The sequence below is a fragment of the Plectropomus leopardus genome, chromosome 24 (genome assembly GCF_026936395.1).
Source record: "Plectropomus leopardus strain MGB_pleo_1.0 chromosome 24, ASM2693639v1, whole genome shotgun sequence".
NCBI lineage: Eukaryota > Metazoa > Chordata > Actinopteri > Perciformes > Serranidae > Plectropomus > Plectropomus leopardus.
In genome coordinates, this window is record NC_142199.1 from 10,280,412 (window position 1) to 10,303,111 (window position 22,700).

Consider the following 22,700-nt stretch of genomic DNA (forward strand, 5'->3'; position numbering starts at 1 on the left):
GGAAACACATTTTAACCAGTAATTCATGACTTTTTAAGAGTTCAGTCTTCATAATATAATTTAGTGTATTTGGCTCCTAATTGCTGTGTTATTCTTATAACTCTTGTGTAGTGAATGATACGACCACTAGAGGGAGCCTATGGTTCACCAACCAACAAACGCCGTTCCCATTTCAATCATTTGTACTCTGCACCACATTGCTATAATGCATTACATTACAGCTCCAGTATGTAGGATTTAGGGGGAAAAATTGGCAGGAATAGAATATAATATAATAAGAATGTTTTCATTAGTGTATAATCACCTGGACATAAGAATTGTCGTGTTTTTACCTCAAAAAGGACCGTTTATACCTCCATAGGAAGCAGAATACGCCATGTTGCAGCATGTTTCTACAGGAGCCCAAAATGGACAAAGCAAACATTGGCTCTAGATAGGGGCATTCACATTTTGGTGTTGCTGGTTAGAAGCTCATCTGCAACAAACATCATTGGAAAAACACAAATTTGTAATGTGAAACTGCATTATTGAATGTTTTTTCTGGTTTAAATCACCGGGACCAGAACCGGGAGGTTTTGGAGAGTGAGAAACATCTGTAGAAAATTCGGCTTCCAGTACAAATCTAATGAATGTTTGGATCAGAAATAAGGTGAGCACACACAATGCCACTAAATCCCCCTAAATCTTACACACTTGAGCAAATTACTGATACAGATTTCCCCAGCGCATCCAAATTATTTGAACAAATCAGGACTCCGACACAGTTTGAGGTCTGGTTTCAACATTTATATTGTGATTTTTCAGTTTATATGCAAGAGGACACATCTGCAACCATTTTTCTTCATTTCACTTGGCCCCACGTGTTCACATCAGCACATCAATAACTTACATACTGTACTGTAGCAAACATCCTGTTCAAGACGATGATATTCAGTTAAAAGAAATGCTGCCTTCAAGTGGCAATTGAGCCACTGTGGCCGAGTAGGACAAAAGAATAGCGTGTTTAACGGTTCTCGTGTTGAAAATGTCTTTTCACGCATTTCCACACTAAAGCAAATTTAAAACCAGTTTAAGCGGTCTGAAATATTAATGATATGTCATCCTGGCACGTTAGGACACGTTGATGATGAGTTTCTTGAAGGACAGCACTAGCACCATAAAAATGAAGGCATTGCTGCTAGAAATGAAAACCCTTTATGATCCACTCTGGGTGCACCGCTGGCACCGAGAGGAAACGACAGACACACAAAGCGACATTCAGTCTAATGCCAGTCACATGATTTCTGTTAAGTGATTGAACGCTCTGTACATTAACCAGACAAATGTTTTCAACCGGGTCACCTTGCGCAGATAAGATGAGTATACTTTACATGTATCCAACCTGTACATTCGACTTCCTGAATTGTGTGACATAAGAAGGCGGCGGGGACTAACAGTAACAGAGTTGCAACTGTACAGATACAAACTGAAGGATAAGGTCCAAAAATCAAGCCAACGCACGTCCACGAAGATGCACCATCACAGGCTTTCTCCTCCATTTACAGTCCATTAAATTAACTTTTTTCTCCAGTTGCACAGTCCAGACTCTGCTGAACCTTTGGAAGAAATCTCTATGCTTTGACCTCTGTGCAAGACTTTGGGGATAAGGCTTCCTTCTGATTTGCATTTGCCAACAACAGTCTAAAAATGTTTAAGATTTAAAGTTTTTTGGGTCTTTTTCTCACTGAATTGTTGCTTTCATGTATGTTACACCTTCCCATATACATTCCATTGTGCCCAAATGTTTCTCTCTCGTTGACCAGCTATTAAAAGACACACTTATGAAAAAAAATCCTTCCATTTGTTGATCATTAAATAATTTTATATAAAAGCAAACCTAACAGTCCCCGCTCCACGAAGGCCTTCTCTAACTACTTCACCACCGTATTATCATACACACATGCATGCACATGATGCATGTATCTCTCTCTCACTCATGCACGCACACCAGAACAGCTTCAGCTTGTTCTCAAATGAAGTCCATGCAGTACCAAAGCAGAAGGATGTGGTTTTGTCTCCAGTACGTGGCACAAACTTATGGCAAAGAAGCAGATAACACAGTTTGGCTCAGACCTAGATCCAGTAATATTTGCACGATTCTTATTTATTTAAATGTGCTTGGCGGTTCCTCCAGGATTTCATGATGTTGTGATCGCAACACTTAATTAATCCCCCTGAATTCTGCGCAACCTTGCAATTTTTTCCAATTACAACTTGCTGCAAATTTGACTATTTTAAATGGGTAACATCTGTTTTCAGTAGAGCTGCCTGCAGCGTATTGATCCATTCAGCCTCTGTAACTCTGTTTATCAGAAGACTGCTGCTGCACCTGGGACAGAGTCACACACACAGTGACAGGGAAGATTGTTAGCATCACATGGCGAACATTACCTAACATTTAGTAGTGGGTTTAATGACTGAGTCAAGCCATTTTGGGGTTGTCTTAAATGGCATCCAAACGCAAACATGTGAGGTCTCCCCGTAGCTCACCCCAGGTGAAGCACTTTTCCTTCAGTACAGAGCAGGCGAATTTTAGCGGGACATTTATCGTTTCAAACGCACATTCAATATGTTTACATGCAGTTAGGTCCAGTTGCAGTTAAAGCTGGAATAGGCCATTTATTTGGACTAACGTCCTTGTCCCAGTATACAAGCAACAGTGGAGAACCAGTTTATTTACAGAAGTATGTCTGACTCCACCACAGTAGCTCTTTGCTATTGGAGCTTCTTCCTGGTGACCTATTATATCACATAACAAAAAAGTTAGCAAGCAGCGAGCGGGTTTGATAATTGTTGGCATCCCACAGTTAACGTTACCAAACGTTTAGTAACGGGTTTAATGACTGAGTTGAGCCATTTTGGTGTTGCTGTAAGCAGCACGCTAACACAAGCATGAGGTCATCCTGCGGCTCACCCTGCATGGAGCCCTTTTCCTTCAGCATTACTTTTAACATGAAGACACTTATTTCAAACGCACATTGAAATTTAACAGACCAATATAAAGCGCTGATAAAGACACAGATTACTACACTGAGTATCTGTTGGAGTTTTTTAAATTTACAAACTATGAAGTGTCACAACCATTGTCATGATGTCTGAGGCCTACTGGGCTCTCCCACACCTGACAGTGAAGCTGGGGGTCTTATGGTGTCTCTGTCTCACCTGACACTGAAGCTGACAGGGGAAGGTGAAGCTCTCTCTCTCATCTGATGCTAACACTGCTGTGCTGTCTGCCTCATCTGCACTGTATTCTTCCTGTCGATCACTGTGTTTGCATCAGGTCAGCCTGTTTCATCCTTGTCGACCTCACTGTTGCCTTCTTATCTTTCCTGAGTGGCTCTGACGTATCTAACAAAGACAACTTTGGATCAGTAAAGAATTTCTTTAATATTTTTTATCAATTATTATATATTATTGGCTCTGAAAATGCACCATATCATTATGTGCATCCTATGTAATTGTGATTTTTTTAGAAAAGTTTTTTTTTTTTTTTAATTCTTGTCACAGAAAAGAAATGCCTTCAAATATTGCAACTTGCAGGACAATTATTTTGGAAAAGCTGCGGAGAAATCAGGCATTTCAAGCCGCAGCAATCACAGCCTGCCAAATCCTGGAGGGACTGTCCTGATGTGCCAGATTGTTGGGGTTTAGCATACAGGGCGATATCTTCCAGAGAGTTTAGATGATCACAGAGAATTTTCTGTGACCTCAAACTTACCTGCTCCAGTCTTTATTGTCCCACTATTATAAACCCCACTGATCCAGAAAGCCAAGCGTGTTAAAAAACTGCAATAATTAGCAAACACTAATCGACCACGGTCTGGTTTGAGTATTTACACAGTTGTCTATTTATCATTGTGATCCCAAGAGAACAGAATGAATCCATATATTCTTTCATCATTCGTTCATCCGTCTTTATAATGTCCTGATCTCTGAGTTCAACACTCCCCTGTTAGTTTGGTGGCGTCACCCCGTTTAGGTGGTGCAGGCGGGGGTCCTCGTCGTAGCGTTGCATAGCCTGAGATGTTTCCGGACATGTAGGTGCCATTCCCTCCGTTGCTTTGCTTCCCTTGGTCCAGGAGCAGCTCGGGGGGTGGCGGAGGCAGCGCCATGTCGTCCATTGTCCCCGCAGGGTCCAACTTGTTGGAGTTGAGAGAACCTTGGCGACCCACTGACTTTCGCTTCAGTGTCCGGTTGAGATCTGCCAGGAAGTTGGGCTGGCCTGAGCTGCCCTTTGGGGAGGTGGGAGGAGGTGGTGAGAGCGGAGGAGGCTCCGGGGTGGTGTTACTGCGCCGCCCGAGTGTGGGTGGAGGAGTCTTTTTCAGGGAGCTCTTCCCCCATGTTGAGTTGCAGACAGGGGGGACAGGCGGAGGTGGAGGGGGAGCCTGGGGCTGGGGGTTGACCACAGCTACTCTGGGAGGTCCTCCGCTTTGGATGTCACTACCAGGAGGTGGAGGAGGCGGGAAAAGCTCAGAGGCCGGGGGTGGAGGTGGAAAGTAAGCGCACTCAGGTGGCGGGGAAGGGAAGTCACCGCTGACTTTAACCTGGCTCACTTTGGCCTGCAGCGCCAGGGGAAGGTTGGCTAAGTTGAGCTTGCCTGGTTTCGGGGGAGCAGGAGGGCCATTTGAAGGGTCCTTGGAAGGAGATCCAGTGGTGGGACATGAGGAGGAAGATGAGGTGTTGTTCTGGGGAGCAAACTTGCTGAGTAAGTTCTTCCTGGACTCCTCGTAGGAAGAGGCATTGAACTTGATGCTGGAGTTCCTCTGTGGTGCAGGAGGGGGTTTCTTGCCTCCAGAGGGAGACCTCTTTAAGGGAGATCCCAGGTTTCCAGGAGGAAGCGGGGGAGGAGGTGGAGTCGGGCCGGTGACAGGGGCAGGGGGAGGTGGTGGCGGTGGTGGAGGAGGTGGAGGGGCAGGGAAGCTGGCGTTGCTGTCTGGAGGAGGAGGAGGGAAGTCAGGAGACTGCAGCTGTTGGCCGCCACCAGGCTGCCATTTAGGTTTGGTCTTGACTGCAGGAGGGGAGAGGGGGGCCTTGGCGCTCTCCATGGCTGCTTGGGATGGAGCTCCTGGAAACTGACTTGCGAGCTGTTTGACAAGTGACATTGTCGGAGTGGCTCCTGTTGTAGGTTTGGACAGGCTGTGCTGCTTGGGGAGAGTCGGAGGAGGGTGCCCCGAGACGTGGCCGACCTGGAGGCTGAACTGCTTCTTGAGGGGTGCAGGTGGAGGAGGGGGTGGAGGTGGTGGCGGTGCTGGACCACCCAGGGCAGCAGGAGGTGGTGCGGGAGGAAATGGGGAGACAGGTGACACAGGTTTGGGGGCTGTTTGAGGGACAAAGCCAGGGGTGAAGGTTTTAGGTGGTGGTGCAGGAGGAGGAGGAAACTGGGCTGGCACTGGAAACTGCTGGGGAGGAGGTGGAGGGGGTGGCGGAGGAGGAGGTGGGGGAGGTGGGGGTGGTGGAGCAGGGGCAGGTGGCGGTGACTCTTCAAGGCCTCCATTTGGAGAGAGGAGGTCACGTGGCGGGCTGGGGAACCGCTCCTTTAATGCCTGCTTCAGCCCGTACGAGTAAACAGGTGTGCTCATGGGAGCTGGGGCTGGAGGTGGTGGCGGGGGAGAAGGAGGTGGAGGAAATGTCACTCCGTTGGTCTGAGGAGCAGGTGGAGGAGCTGGGGGCGGAGGAATGAAGGCAGGTGGGGCGGCTGGGCTGGGCGGGCCAAGTTTCAACACTGCCATTGCTGACCCTGGGGTGGGCATAGATGGTGGAGGAGGGGAGGAGGTGGCGGGGAGGCGGGACATTAGTCCTTGCAGCAATGTGATTCACATTGGGTTTGACTGCAGGCGGAGCCGGAGCTGATGGCAGGACTTGCTGACCGATTGCATGGATGTGACTGGGCAGCCGGTGGTGGTTGGCGGACTGGGACGCCTTCTGGTTCTGCAGCCGGGTGATGGTGCTGTATTTATACATGGTGGGAGCCGGGGAGTGGTGTGACACCATTTGAACCGGTGGTGGTGGTGGAGGAGGGGAGGTGGCGGAGGGGTGGCGGTGGTGGAGGAGCCAGTTGTTGCGGCTCGGGGCACGTGGTTGTAGTTGGTGATGGTCTGGGGCGGCTGTGGCGGCTGCAGAGGCTGCTGTTGCTGCGGAGACTGAGGCGACTGCTGAGGGCGCTGGGAGTACTGGGGTGGAGGCTGCGGGGTCTGCTGAGGAGACTGAGGCTGGGGAAGTGGCTGCTGGTGTTGTGGCTGGGAGGGTGTCTGGGGGGCACTGGTTGGTGCTGAGGCTGTGGTGGGGCTGTTGGTGGGGCTGAGGTTGGGGAGGGGGCGTTACGGCGGGGGGGTGATCCACTGAATGCTGGCTGTGGTGGCGGTGACTGTGGGAGCTGTGCGGCAGCGTAGCCCCTCTGGATGCCTCCATTCTCATATGCTAAAAAGAGAACGTGTTAAAGTTAGCTCAATGACATGAATGTCATATTCCGCAGCAGATAAGCAATTATAAAAGCTTTTTGAAAGAAAAGACATACCTTGGAGCTTTCTTCAATCTGGGTGCCTCTCTTCCAGGCCTCGGAAAAAATTGAGCTCACCACACTCTGGGACCGGCCATGAGAGGAGCCCGTGTCCACTCCACTGTCTGAGTGGCCTGAGTGATTAGACTGGGACTCTGGAAGTACAAACAAATGAGAGTGAGACTTAAATATACCATTTTCCCACCAAAATTAGTGTGTATATTGTTATCCGTTTAAAATGTTTAAATGTCAGTGATCATGCACTAGAAACTAACAAACTAACCAGGTATGCTGGCAGAGCTGGAGCCTGATCGGATGCTGGAGGTAGAGATAGAGGACCAATCGTAGGCCGCCTCTGTCCTTTTCATGGCCTCCTGGTAGTTCACATACAGCTGCTTGCCGTACTACAAACAAACACAAGATATGAACAATGAACACAATTTCTCTTAGAGAACTATTTTCTGGCATTTTCTCAGACTAAACAAACCAGAGCAGAAACTCACCTTGGCGATGCGAATTCCATTCACCCATTGGTGCAGAGTCCTGACATCATCACAGCACAGATACTTGATGTACTGGGACTTCTTCTGGATTTGTGGATGCTGCAAAAAGAAGTTAATATATATTTCACTCTCCACCAATGCCTCACAGGTCCACTGAAAAATTATGCAACTAACCTTTATTATGCAATAATTATATATGATATAAAATAGACTGCAAGTTTGTGGTGTTAAAGCATCTTCTGGCCATTTATGAGATTTTTTTTTTTTTAAATACAGTGAGAAATCACACAATCTACATATTAATCATGATCAAATCAAATCAAATAATCTATTTGACTTATTTGGAAGTGATATGTGGAGTGCTTTCAATAGAACAGTATTTTGTAAAGGCTGGCTTATGGCAGTAAATCTAATGCTGATACATGTCTGACTGTAAGAGAGAAGCTTGAATAAGTCTCTGGGGAACATAAGAATAATTTAACATGTTCACACTGCTAAATTTAAATCAATACATAGCGTGAGAAATTCACACACTGTCAGTGTCTCAGTTAACATGTTACATATCTGCCACAGGGAATACATTTCCATGACATTTGCAGATTTTACATCACGCAACACAATATTTCTCCACTCAGAAGGAAGATAGAGGACTAGGGCTTCACCTTTAGGGCCAGGCAGTAGTCAGTAGGGGCCTTGTATTTGCTGCGGTAGTCCTGGCCGTAATACACGTTGACATGGTCCAACTGCAGGAAGCACACGAGATCTCTGGACGCCTGCAGGCAGGGATACACAAGAGGATGGACTGATGCATGGTTGACTTTAAAAAGGGGTTCAGGGTGGAGAAGTCGCAAAATCATACAGCACAGCATACCTTCATCATTTTCTTTTTCTGTTTTTAACACCAAGAACAGTTATTTTTTAAAATAAATTTTTCTTATCTTTTCTTTTTTAATTTCAGTTTTGTCTTAGTCTCCTAACCTTGTACCAGAATAACGTAAGGGACAGACTTTTCCCTACAGGAATATCCACATTTTTGGAGACAGTTCAGACAGACTAAATGTATTGAAACATGCAATGATAAACTCTTAATTACATATTTATAGTCCAGAAGTATTTCTGGAGCTCATGCCATTTCTATGCTTGAGTGAAGCTGCTTTAAACTGCCTTTAAATAATTACGCTTAGAAAATCTTAGTCCCTCTGTAGTCAAAGTGCACATGGTTTTGAGGGTAGTTACACAGATCTAAATTTAACATATAATTCAATGCTTGAGATGGCACTAGAACATATTGTGCGACTCACACAAGGTTGCAGAATTTAAATAAGGCAAAAAAATGATACACAGCTTTAAGTCTCTGGCAGTGCACCTACTGATTGCTGGCAAAAAGTGTGACAGTCTGAAAACAACTTTGGAGGATGATAGAGCTAAAAATAGAGCCCATGTGTTGTTTCTGTAGTGTTCAAAGTGATCGGCGACAGGAAATACCACAGAACAGACTGAGTCAATCTGCTTCGCATAACCCCAACCCACATTTCTCTTCTCCATCTTCATTTTGTCTGTGCCTAAAGTACACTAAGGGTAAGTCTCACTGACCTTGGCTTTGCCTTTGGGGACGTAGTATATCCCCGAAGCTCTGAGGAGGAAGTAACGCTTCTTCCACGACTTCTTCCCATCCTCCTTCAGCCACAGGATGCCCTCGATCTCCGGCACGGACACTGAGCCGCCACAGAAACACTCCTGATGGACGCACAGGAAATTATATCAGAGCTGATCTTAAGATGTGTAAGAATGACTTTGTGCTTGTTTGTGATCTTACCTCTAATAAAGCCTCTTTATTCCTATCAGCCATTTCTGATGTCTCCTTCCGCCCCAGCAAATAGTTCTGCAGATGATTGAGAGGAACAGTGAGACACAGGAAGGGGGAGTCAACTCGTCTTACGTTATATAAATTATTCACCTTTACTCGCTTTAGTACTTTGACCTACTTCCAGCTCTCCTTCACAGACACACTCCCTTGTTGACTGTGCAGCACTGAGCATGCATAAACAATGTGTTTGTGTATATAGCATATGCTGTCTGTATTTACGCACTATGAGTGTACTAAGAATATGACCTGTCCTCTCTCTGCTGTTTGTGTAACAGGCAGTCACCTGAGGGTTCTTGAACAGAGCGTATTTCTCGATGCGTTCGATGAACATGAGCTTGTTGTGGCTGTCCCGGGTCCAGTTTAAGAGATTCTCCACCAAGTTCTCATGATCCTCAAAAATGCGTTCTGAGAGGGAGAGAGAGGGGGGATAATGAAGATGAGATGCAAGATATGCAGTTTTTTTGCTGACCTGCAAATGTGCACATAATTTCCTTGCCTCTGGGGAATTATGTTTTCTGGGTGGGGCAGAACCTTTCACCGTAAGCCTGACGATCAGCCATAGGTCACAAACAGTGACTATTTTTAGATAATTATACTGGGTTCCCACACATTTTCATGGACAAAAAAAGCAGAAAACTTGCCTTCCAAACCCATGGTTTTCATTAAAATACATTTTAATAAAAAAAAGAAAATTGCCAAAAAAATTTTAAAATTAAATAAACAAAAAGAATTAACAATTGGCAGAAAAACAGATACAAAATACAGCCATTTCAAGTTGCATGTCTGTTCTCTAAAGACAAAACTGCTTAAAAATTCTTTGACATGCCTGATGGGCAGACATGAAGGTAGAGATGAAACACAGGGAGAAAATGAAGAAACTTTAGTGATGAACAAATAAAGAAAAATGTAATCACTAAGTTGTCACATGTTGACACATATTAAAGCTACGTTATGTCAAAAAAAAAAAAAATCAAAAATCACTGATATGTTACATAAATGTTATTTAATTTATCACAAACACATTTCCATGATTTTTCCAAAACTTTCAATGATTTTTCTTGTGCCATTACTTTTCCAGGCCTGGAAAATCTAACTGTAAAATTCCATGACTTTTCCAGGTTTTCCATGACTGTGGGAACCCTGACTGTTTTACAGCACATGTACCAATGCCCCAATCCATATTCAAACAGTGCAGACTAAAGCAAACTATAAACAGTGTTTATGTGACTCAGGTGTGAGGATGAGATCCTCTTACCCATCTGGAGCTCAGTGATGGTTTCCACCAGAGACCAGTCAGGGCTGTAACCACAGTGGGACTTATCCAGCAGGCTGTCCAGCACCTGCCTGACCGTCTGCCGCTCGTCCACCATCATGGTCTTGGAGCTCTCGTCCGACATGTGGACCCTGATTACCAGCTGAGGAGAGAGGAAGAGTGGTTTGTAAAGATCGACTTGTGCAATTCAAGACCAGACAAAAAGACCAATATAATCCCTATGCATGCACTTCAGCATAAATTATATTATGTCAGTAATTCAGGTCTATTTGCTAACTATTTCAAAACACCAACCATGTATTCATACACTGTACTGTAATCTTTTATCTTCTATTAGCCACCATCCTCAGTCCATGTGGACATCAAAGATGTCATTGAGAGTTCAAAGACTGACCTACAGGGATCTCTAGGGACAAATTATCATCTCTTACAACTAAGCAGAAAGCTTGCCCAAAGAGAGGGGCAGATTTTATCACAACGGGCCCCTGGACACAGATATACAGAAGGCTCCACCAAATATCCCACACAGGAGCAACACACACAGAAATCTTTGGGGTCTTTTTGGTAGTGTTTTGTCTCTTTGTAGTCATTTGGGTCTCCTTGAGATAATTTTGTGTCCTTTTGTGTCTCTTTGTAGTGTTTTGTCCATCTGATGTTGTTTTGCCCATATTTGTAGTTACTTTGTGTCTCTTTGCAATTCCTTTGCATCTCTTTGTAGTAATTTGTGTCTTCTGTTTTGGATCCTTTGCAGTTGTCTCTTTGGGGTAATTTTACATCCTAGTTGCGCATTTGTGTCCCTTTGTAATGTTTTTTAGTCTCTTAGTGGTTGTTTTTGTAGTCACTTTGTGTCTCTTTAAAGTTCCTCTGCATCTCTTTGTAGTCAGTTTGAGTCACCTCCTGGTCAGTACATGTGCCTGGTAGGCCCATTAAGTGATCCATCCATGACCAAAGCAACAATACCCTCCCCCCAAAGTTAATATAATTCTTTGATGGCTTACTTTCTTTTTCTTTTATTATTTTGAGGAAAAATGTTTTTGGCAGCATCTTAAATTAAGCCACGGAATCTGATTTAAGTAGTGACAGCTTCAAAGAGTAAAATGTGGTTCTTCAAACTGTTGGGGTCACACTGCCACATATACAACCATTAAACACTAAAATCCAATAATCTGGGCAAAGTTTTGTTTCCATAGGAGATCAAAAGTCCTCCATAACAAGCAGGATTAAGCTAATCTGAATGAGACAAACACGTGCCAAACCCGGCCGCCACAAGACCTGTCGTGGTATGACGCCCTCAATTCCTTGACCTCCTGTTTGTCCCCTCCCTCTGGGACCCCTGACATCCACCAGTAGGTGGGTACAGTTGATTGAAGAGAATTATGTATCTTGTAAGGTGTCTTTTTTTAAAAAATTGTTTTGTGTTGATTTGTAGTCGTTTGAGTCTTTTTTAGATTATTTTGTGTCTCTTTTAGACAATTTAATGAATCTTTTGTCATGTTGGGTCCCTTTGAGATCAGTTTGTCTCCTTGCAGTAGTTAAATGTCTTTTTCTAGTCAGGTAGGTCTCTTTGAGGTAATGCTGTGTCCTACTGAGGTAATTATGTGTCTTATTTGGTTGTTTTGTGTTGCTTTGCAGGCATTTTTTGTGTCTCCTTGTGGTTGTTTTGTATCTTTTTATAGTTGTTTGAGGGACTTTTAAATCATTTGTGTCTCTTTGAAATAATATTCTGTCTTTTTTGTTGATATGTGTCTGTTTGAGGTCATTTTATGTCTCCTTGTAGTTGTTTAGTGTCTTTTTCTAGTTGAGTATATCTCTCTGAGAATGTTTGTGTCTTAGTGAGGGAGTTATTTGTCTTTTCCTGGTAATTTTGTGCCTTTTTTGCATTGCTTTGTAGTCCTATTTTGTGTCTCCTTGTGATTGTTTTGTGTCTCTTTGCAGTTCCTTTGCAACTTTTTGTGGTCGTTTTGCGTCCTGTTGTGGTCACTGAGTCTTTTTCTAGCCAGTACTTGTTAATTTGAGTGGCAATGTTTTTTTGCAGCATCACTGCAACTCATATTAAGCCACTGAATCTTATTGGTGACTGACTGCTTCAAAACAATTAATTGTGATCATGTGCCTGTAAAGCTTGCTTCAAATATTTTAAACTGTTGGGGTCACTACAGTCTCAATGTTGCATATACAACCACTAAAATCCAATAATCTGGCCATACTTTTGCTTCCACAGGAGACCAAAAGTCCTCCATAACAAGCAAGCTTAAACTAATCTGAACGAGGCAAACACGTGCCAAATCTGGCTGGCACAAGACTTGTCCTGGTGTGACGCCCTCAATTCCTTGACCTCCTGTTTGTCCCCTCCCTCTGGGACCCCTGACATCCACCAGTAAGTGGGCACAGTTGATTGAAGAGCGGCTTTGACCAATGAGAATGTTGGGAGAGCCGTGAGACTAAGGCATGGGGAGTCTGACCTACATTTCTCACGGGAGGGACCCCTAAAACCCCCTAGTATGGGATTTCTGATGGGTTTTTTTCCCTGCAAATGCTTAAAGATAAACATTTTGTGTCCGACTCAAACTGTTTCAATGTCCTGAATCAAACCATATAAGTAATAATTTAGCATATCACAGCCCTCTCCAACGATGGCTGAGGTTTTTTTATGTGCCGGCTGTACCAGCACCCTTTATCTTGTCATATTCTATTCACTTGACAGAGTGAAGCCTTGTTCACTGAAACACTGCTTAGTCTCAACTATTCATCGCATGTAAAAGGACACCATTCACAGAGACACTTCATTCACTGGTGGACAAACTGTGGAGTCCAATATAGACTTCCCAATGGAGATGAGCACATGTCGTGGCTTTCAAGGCGCCCAAAAAACCAGCCCCTGTTTGGTTGGACGTAAATAAGATGTTTTGTCTGCATTGTCTTGCAGTGCTCTTCTTTCTGAAGCCTCTTTCTGATGTCTTGCTCCCTCCCCAGCAGATACACACATAATCAAACACTGCAATGACCTATTTTCGCTGCGCTTCACCGCCTCGCTGTGAATGAAGTTCACAAAGAAAATGCAGCGTGCGGCAAATACGACCAGACGGCGATTATGACACCAGTCAGGATGGCTCTTTTTAAAATGATGAGTACCTTTTTGACCTGTGCCTCCTTGATTTTTTCCAGGGCGACTCGGATCTTCTCCGCCTTCAATTTGGCAGCTTGCTCCTCCTGGATGGACACAAGCATTTATCAATAACATGATAACAAAACCACACACACAAAAAAATGTTCTGATTTCAGAGCCTTGCCTCATCCTCTTCATGTCTTTTCTTGATTCCTCTTGTAGGAATAAGACATCATGCACACACAACTTCATTAAATAGTAAGCAGCCTTCTAAAGCATTTAAATGCACGAGCCTCGGGCGTGATGGCGCATGGTAGCATCACGTGCAAAAATTAAATTTTTCCACGCTTTTGGTCGCTTACCTGCCCCCTCCAACAAGATGCCATCACCTCCATTCCGCAGGTTGCTTGTGTGTTTTATCAGTTGCGTGTGAATATTTGATCTAAATAAAAACACTAAAATAAAATCCTAGCTATTGTGACATTGCGTCCCCTCAAATATGGCGCATCGATTGCTCTCTATGGTTCCATACTGGATTCATATGGAGCTGCGGCGGTTTTCTTTGATCTTGCTATACAGCAGAAACAATAGTAGAAGATCCCCAAAGGGCGAAAGGCTGCGGATAAGTGTAGGATCAGTTCAGAAAGCCTCTGTGCCCTCCGCCTGAAGAGATGCTGCAGAGATCATGTTCAGATCTCAAGGGCAAAAAGGAAAAAAATATCCAGATTCGTCCATAATTTATGAATTAAAAAAAAAATACTTTCTCTCTTTACATTGCAAGACAAAAAAAAATGGTGACTTGTGTTATAAAAAGTTATTCCACAATGATCCTCAGAGGGTAAAATTCAGTCGAGCATCTTCAATCATGGCCAAGCTAGCAGAGACAGTGATGGGCAGAGACTTTGTGACACTGACACGCAGACATGTGTGCACAACTTGACTAAAACCCCAAATGAGACAGTAGGGAAGACGATGCCCCTCCCCCTTCTACCCTGTCTTCCTGCTTCCTCCCCTCTCTCACTCGCTCTCCCCCTCTTCATCACTCTCTCTTTATAACAGATGCGGGGGTTTGGGAGTGTGCCCAATCAATGGAGCATAATCCCCCGCAAAAATAGTAGAATGAGGGGGTCAGCCAACCAGCGAGCCCCCTGCTGCAAGACCCTCTACCCCTTTAGCCAATCAGGGTAAGCAGGGAGACCGTGACCGACGCTGGCCCCCGCAGCACAGTGACAAGGACAGAGTGGAATTTGGGTGAATGAGAAGCCGAGGTGCTGAATATTTCAAGTCTTGTGTGTGTACAGAGGTTTTAACAACCGCCACCCCAAGCCTCTTATCTCAAGAACCCCCCTCGCTCCTTGACCCAGACTACCTTTTCCACATGACCGACTGCAGGGCACGTACACATTAACCCTTTGAAACCTAAGCAAAATGGCTTAATGTGCCAGGGTGGGGTCGGTGGATGTTTCGGATTCCTGATTTTTTTTTTTTTTTAGCTAATTTTTTTGAAGTTTCTTTTGATTTGTTGTTTTGTTCTTTTCCTTTATTCTCACTTTCTCTAATTTCTGTTGTGTCCAGTTTAATTGTTTCTTATGACTATTCCTCTTTTCTTTGTGTGTGTGTATATATATATATATATATATATATATATATAAATATATAAACATGGGGAGGCCATGAGCAATTGAACAAGTAATGGCCCAAAATTAGCAGGGATTAAGAAAAAAAAAGAAAAAAAAGAAAAATGAACAATAAAACTTAACAAGACAGTGCTGAAAAAAAATCAAATATTTTTTAAACCTCACTTCAAAAATATAATTAAGAAAATTATAAATATAGCTTTCTGGACATTTTTTCTCTTTTTATTGGATAATATCTAATAATCCATTGCAGCCAATTTTCAGATCATTTCCTTGTGACTTTTACAAATGTTTTGCAGTTTGCGGGACATTTCTAGCAAAGTTGCTCATTATGATTTTCCTGTGTTTTTGAATGAAATCAAACCAATTTTCTCAGGTTTGAGATGTTAAAATGATTATAAAAAGCATCTGAATGCAGCATAAGAATCCAGGTGTTGAATCGTTAATACAGTAAAGCCAACTCTCTGTTTGGCCAACACATAGTGGCAGGCTTTTAGTATGAACGTGTGAGGAAGAAAAACAGCGAGAGAGAGGTCACGGGGGCTGTGCAGATTACAGTCCAGAGTCAATCTGAGTCACACTGTAGGTTTAGCCCCATAATTGTCAGCGTCACTCTCTTTCCCCTCCATTATTTCCTCTCCGCATGACACCCCCGCCCTGCTTTTTATTAGACATTAGTCCGATTCCTATTCCACAGGCGTTTTCTATTCACACTGAGCCACACCAGAGCCAATTTTAAAAGGCTCTTCTTCCCAGCCTGGAAAAAAGAAAATCTTGGCACCCTCTCCCTTTGATGTCTCTCCTCTCTTTCTCTCTCTGCTTGTTCCCAAACATCCCGCACTCATTCAGTATTCTGATTTGCGAGCCAGGAGAGAATCTGTGAGTCCCTCTCTGCAATTCTCTGATGGAAAGTGTAACGCAAACACTAACATAAACTTGCTCACAGCCTGTACGCTGCCGACAGCCGATCCTTTCCCTTCTTTTTAAAACCATTCAAATGCTCTCTGAGTACATGGGCAGACTGAGACAGACTGCAAAACTACTTGACATATTAATTTCATTCTTTTGTTTTTCTAACTCTTTGAAACCTGAGCAAATTGGCCAGATTTCTTTTTAAAAACATTTGAAGAAGGCAATGAGCAACAAAAGAAAAAAATGACCCGAAAATCAGCCAAAAAATTGCTAAATGGTACAAGAAAAATTACCTGAAAATTGTTTTAAAAAGGGAAAAAAAGAAAACGCAAATAACAAAGTACTTAAAAATTCTAATTATTTTGCATCATAATTTAAAATATGTAATTATGATAATTAGCAATATATATATATATAAATAATTGCTTTTTTTTTCTTTTTTGTGGGTCCCTTACATGGCACATGTGAAGCTTTCCATGAGTACTTCTTTTACTCAGCAGCAGTTTGAGATGCTGGGTGGATAATACAAATAGACTTTAAATACATCATTCTGATAATTATAAATATAGTTTTCTGGAAAATTTTCCCTGGCTTTAAGAAATGTTTTTCTAGTCTTCTAATTTCTTGTAAGAAACTTCTTGCCATGTTGTTCTTTTCCTTTTTTCAAACGTTTTTTGAAGAAATCAAACCATTGTGCTCAGGGGACAAAGATCTGAATACTTGTGAAGGGTGTCAGAACACAGTGCACAAAAAAGTGGTGTTTGAAAGGGTTAATAGAAAAAGAAAAAGATGCGTCCCCTCCTAGAAGGCAGATGAATAGTGTGGATATGACTGTGAGTCAGCCAGCTTCACTCTTGGCATCAATTCTTCTCAATAAACACAGATAACTGTAGGGGTTTGGAAAGAAATCTACAATCCGATGCCAATGACCGCTAATGGAGATCTCTCAGTTTACTCTTACATGAACATAAGGCTGTCTTTTGTTTTAAACTCTTTAAAAGGAGGGGGACTTTTAAAGTCCTGGAAATAATCAAAATGATTCTCCAGAGTTTTCCAGATCCTTATTCTGTGGAAGATTAGCAAAATTTGTGGTTTATCTCATATTCAGCAAATGTTCTTGGTATATTAAATCTCAATAGGATTTATGAAACTCTGGCCCATGTCGTCTACCTCCCTTGGAAAGCCCTGCTTTGCACTTGGCTTCGTGTTGTGAAGCGATGGCAGGATAAATCACAATCAGCAGTGGCCAACTTTGAACCGTAAATCTGCACACATCTGATCGGCATAAGCTTTGCACGGGAGCCCAAGGCTGCAACCAATACATGCACTGAGATAACGGACTGCTGCCAAGAGGTTTACAGTAAAACAGTGTGCTGAAAGAGTTACGAACTATGGAGCACCGACACGAAATGGATGAACACATGAGAAAGACACTGTATATTAAACAGAGAAGTAAAAAGAGTTCCCAAGTCAACACAAATCCAAGCATGATGCACATTACATGCATTACAAACATATAGGGCTGCAACTAATGATGACTACTCTAGTTATTGGTTGTTTGGTCTCTATAAAATCAAAAAGTTGTTTAAAAAGGATCTAACTCAGGATTATCAATCTGAGCAAACTCCATCTGTAAAGGAAGACGAGTTTGATATTTACAGAAAAAGCTTTTTAAAGGAACGTCACCCACCAAATTATCACAAGTGTATTAGTAACTCCCCCCATGTTATTCTAAATTCATAACACATAATGCAGTATAATCCAAGTCTGATTCATCCAGTCGAATGCTCAGTACTTCACAAACACAAGCATTTTTGCTCAAACAATACCTGAGATTTTTGCAAAACAAGAACTGAGCATATGACTGAATATATTCAACTTGGATTATACCTCACTGGTACCTCTGTTGTTAAACGAGGACCTCATTCACTTCAATTCATGAAGATTGTTTCCTTTTTTGGATTATCTGTTCACCGTGGATGCAAGAAAAACAAAGTTTTCCTTGTGTTTTCACAAGATATTTACAAAACGAGATTTTTGAGAAATAATCATCAGTAATGTGGATATAATGACTTCATGGGTAAAGTTTAATAATAGCACAGCTAAAAGAGTGTGCTGAGATCAGAAAATGAAAAGAAGCCTTTAAAAAGACAACACTTACCATAATATGATGTCTGAAATTTAAAATTATATCTATTCTTAAATCACAATATCGATAAATATCTAAACCCATTATCAAAAAGGTTGAAGGCAAATTTTCTGCTTACTATCTAATTGATACTCATAAATTTAACAAAATCATTTCATGAACAGCGCAAATCAATCCGGCGAATCAAATCATGTTTTTCCCGTGGAGAAAGAAAAGAAAAATGAAGGAAAATAGAGACAAAAGATCACATGCCATTGAAATATAAATGCTGGGAGCAAGTGGAACAAAACATTCAAGTGTAGTCAGTCTATAAGCATGGTAAAGTATGTGCAGGGTAAATGCTGGAAATGATGTAAGGAAAAATCCATTCTACACAGAAATACAGATCCTGTCAGATGATTAAATATTTGATTTTCATTACTTGGGATATGGTCTAGTAATTTAGTTTTTCTGGTATTTCTGTATTCCTATTACAGAACAGGCCTGATCCTGTTGGAGAAAAGCTGACATCCTGTTGTCGGCTGAGGAATTGTTATCTCTGGCTTTTTTTAATTAAGTAAAATATAAAAGTTGGTCTGAATTACAGCAGCTGTTTTTCGAAGCATGGATTTTTCCAACACATGCAAAGCAGAGGAGAGGAGCAGCGCACACAAAGACACATACACACACACACACGCACGCACACACACACACACACACACACACACACACACACACACACACACACACACACACACACACACACACAAACACACAAACCACAGAAGCGAGTGTATGAGGAAGTCACCTTGGTCAGGAGGTGAGAAGGCTTTCCTGCTATGCTTTTCAGAATGAGCGAGGTTTCTCGGTCCAGATAGGAGTGCTTGGGTGAAGAGAGGATAACAAAAGAGAGCAGGGGAACAGACAAAATATAGAAAAGTCAGTGCCAGATGATTCTCGGAGGCTTATTAATCGCAGGTGTTTTTGATCTTTTTGTACAAAGAAGCGTGGAAGCGACAGGAAGTTCCATAAATGGAGCGCTCAGCAGGTGTGGTTGTCATTAGCTGCAGCTGTGGGTAAAGAGGCAATGATTGTCAGAAGTACAGAGCATATGTACAGAGCAAACATGACTGCAATAGATTCAAGTGTGTGAATACATACTGTAGTGAGCTAGAAACCTACAGTCTACAGCTACTCTCACAAACATACACACTCCCTCTTTCACACCACTTTTACACTTATGGTTACATATGCATGCACTACACATAAACCAATGGCTGCATGCTACAGTGAAAATGACTAAATTAAGCTAATTTAATTGTAACTAAAACTGTAACTGTTGGTGCAAACTACAAGTGAACGCATTGTGCCAAAAACTGCAGTTTCTCTATGTCCATCTGAGGCTGACTTCAAGAGCCAGTCAATTCCCTCACAGGAAAAAATATGGTGGGTGATTTTTTATATATATCTCACCTGTTTAAATGTTGTTAAAGAGAACTTAATCCCAAAACGCCTAAACCTCTTTTCTCCATTGAAAAGCAATACATATGGGTATTTAACAGTGTTGTTGACTCTTCACATTTGAGTATAAGTACCAAAAATTCTACATATTGTGTTTATATAAAGTGGATGTTAGCGGTTCAGCTGGTGAATGTTTCTTGTGCGCTTGCAGAAGATCTAGGTAAATGGCTTCATTTGCCACTGAGCAACTTTGAAAAGGTAAAAACAGGGGTCACCTCCACCACTGTATCCATTTCTTTCTATGCATCCATGATCATGTGTTCACAAGGAGTTTACAAACCAAAGGGTGACGTCACTTTGGCTTTGTCCATTCTTTCTACAGTCTGTGGTAATTACAATCTAACCTGCAGCCTTTCTATAGGCAAATTGCCAAAATGCATGCACGCACACACACGCACACACACACACACACACACACACACACACACACACACACACACACACACACACACACACACACACACACACACACACACGCACACTTACAGTGGCCCGGTCCACTTCACCCTCTTGTGAGGTGAAGTCAAGTTGCCGTCTGGCCCGTCGCAGTGTGACATGCTGGGAGTATCAGGAGGTGCGGAAGACGAGGTGTGTGGATAGTGACCACAGACGTAGGAAAGGGTGCAAACACAGATATGATCACATGCAGGGGGACAGGGGACATGCATGACATCGTGTTAACAGTCTTCTGAACTGAAATACTTTCTCATGTTTTACTCTCCTCTTCACCGTCAGTTTTAGTATATTAGCTCAGGTGTTTGTTTCTGAAACAGGTTAAAATCCTCTAAGACTTTAGAGGATGTTTTGCTTTTGTTTTAGAGCCACGATGCTTGGTAAGTGAACAAAGGAATTGAGAAATGGTAGATCAGTGATACTCAACTTGCTTTGCTTGTGGGCCACTTTTGCAAAATGACAGGAGGCTAGGGGCCCCAAAACTGTTTCTAGGATTTTAAGACATTTCGAGAATTTAAGTTTACTTCTCGGATTTTAAGATGTTTCTCAGATTTTGGGACATTTCTCAGATTTTGGGACATTTCTCAGATTTTTCTGACAGGTGTAGTGTTTTGGGACATTTCTCGTTTCTAGGATTTTAAAACATTTCATGAAGTTGAGCACATTTCAGACATTTCTCAGAATATTGAGCACATTTCTAGGATTTTAAGACATTTCTTGGGTTTTTTAACGTTTCTAAAGTTTTAGGATGCATCTAGGGTTTTAGGACAATCCTAGGATTTGAGGAAATTAGGAGTTTTGCTAGGACTTTTGTAGGGGGGTACGGGGGATCCTCCACTGGTACTTTGCTGTTTTATACTCTTTGGCATGGCACCTGAAAGCTAAAAGTAAAAAAACAATGCCCCGTGAGAATCACTTTATTTTTACTGTGAATGAGAAAATGGTTGGGGGCCACCAGGCACCCTGTCAGGGGCCAGATTTGATGAGTAAATTGAGTATCACTGTTGTCGATGTTAACATTGTAATCCTTTAGGAAGCCTTATAGGAGATTACAATGTATTCATTAACACGCCTTCCAATGCACAATACACGGGCCGTATTGTGGATTGACTCTCAACATGCGCTTCCTTCCGTCATGCTGTGTGGTTAGACATGCAGGATCAGAGCTTACCCTGCCATTACATGTAGAAATGTACACACAAGTCTTTCACGCTGTTGCTCACACACACTTTCTCATTAGCTGATGATACAACCCTTGTTGAGTGTTTTTCTGTGTGTATTTCAGTGTCATACCTCTGTGCTGGTCTGGTTCTGTCCTTGTGTACTGGGGCTGCTCTGTCCCTCCGTCTCTCCGCCTGTCATCACTTTATCAATATCCAGGGAGTCCATGCTGGACGCTGAGGCACATGCTGAATTTACACTGGACCGCTGGGACGCAGCTTCCTGCTCGCTGACCGCGCCCACCGAGCCCGTCCTCCTGTGCTGGCCGCCACCTGACGACCCTGACGAGGGCCGCCGCAGCGTAGTGGAGGAGAAGGAAGAGGAGGAGGAGGAGGAGGAAGAAGAGGTCTGACGTGCTGCTTCGTCCATGCTGAGAGAGGCCTTCTCCAGCTGAGAGGTGATGTCATCCAAGGAGATGTTGGAGGCCGTGGGACGGGCGTTGACGCTGCCGCCTCGGACTGTGTTGGCAGGCGAAGCCCGGGTACTGCTACTGGTACTTCCTGTTGGGGGGGGGGTCAAAGTTTGAACACAGCTTAGATAGACGAAGAAATTAACATTCCACATTCCAGCTGAATTTAAGGTGCTACGTGTAGCTTTTTAAACACCAATATATGTAGACGATTTATGTGAAATCACATAAATCACGTGAGGTTGTTAGGAAACATTTTTATTATTCCCACTAACAAAATGAGCCCGCAGAGTCGTTGCTCCTTAATGCTAAAGACAACATTACCAAAAACATTGATACTGGCCCCATATTTCACAATCTGAGCATCCCTATGATAGAGGGTTTAGGAATAATTATATTGTTGTTTAAATACTACATGAAGCACCATCCCATATGCACATTATTTAGCAGAAATACCTCCGCTGCTCCCTCCACCGCTTGTGCCTGTGTGCTTTGTGCTGGCACTGCGGCCCCCAGGGGCCCGCTGCTGGCCTTTGTTCTGACCGCGGGATGCAGAATTTGGTTTGGAAATGGTGTTGAGCTCCTGCTCAATGGAGCACAGGTCAGCCATCAGGGCATCCAGGTCCACCGTGTCACCCTGGTTCAACGCCTCTGCAGGGAGAAAAGCCAGAGGAAGGGGGGTGGGGTGGGGGCAGAGAGGAGAGGGGGTGAAGGGGTTGCATGATTTAATTTGTATGATCTGTTTTAGGATCTGTGCTGTTATTATTCTGCTGATGTGATGTGTGTGTGAGATGAGTGAGCGCTCACCATTTATGTTATACATGGAAAAGCGGTAGGAAAAGTTGGCCATGTTGGTCTCCTGCCTGAGAGGAGGCTTCTGCAGAGGTTTCTGAGGCCTGCCATCATCCAGACTCTATGCACACACACACACACACACACACACACACACACACACACACACACACACACACACACACAAAAAGCATGAGGTGAACATATGCAAAAAACCACCCACATTCTGACATTACAGTCTTAGCAAACATGTCTTCCTGCTAGATGACTAACACACATTTTTAGGCTTAGATTCTCAAATTTTAAGGCATTTCTCGGGTTTTAGGACATTTTTATCAGATTT

The 22,700-nt window shown here is 43.0% G+C and overlaps 1 protein-coding gene across 1 annotated transcript in view; it reads right to left on the reverse strand.

Moving 5' to 3' along the window:
• Positions 1-771: 771 nt before the first annotated feature.
• Positions 772-22,700, reverse strand: part of raph1b (Ras association (RalGDS/AF-6) and pleckstrin homology domains 1b) — a 58,123-nt gene continuing 36,194 nt past the window's right edge. Inside the window, 16 exon segments of the mRNA XM_042513247.2 lie at positions 772-5,799; positions 5,801-6,456; positions 6,554-6,690; positions 6,819-6,939; positions 7,039-7,137; positions 7,701-7,811; positions 8,632-8,775; positions 8,855-8,920; positions 9,189-9,310; positions 10,161-10,320; positions 13,311-13,388; positions 18,770-18,844; positions 19,969-20,040; positions 21,229-21,656; positions 22,022-22,216; positions 22,373-22,478. Coding sequence (XP_042369181.2) covers positions 3,978-5,799; positions 5,801-6,456; positions 6,554-6,690; positions 6,819-6,939; positions 7,039-7,137; positions 7,701-7,811; positions 8,632-8,775; positions 8,855-8,920; positions 9,189-9,310; positions 10,161-10,320; positions 13,311-13,388; positions 18,770-18,844; positions 19,969-20,040; positions 21,229-21,656; positions 22,022-22,216; positions 22,373-22,478 — 4,392 coding nt within the window. The 3' untranslated portion in view covers positions 772-3,977.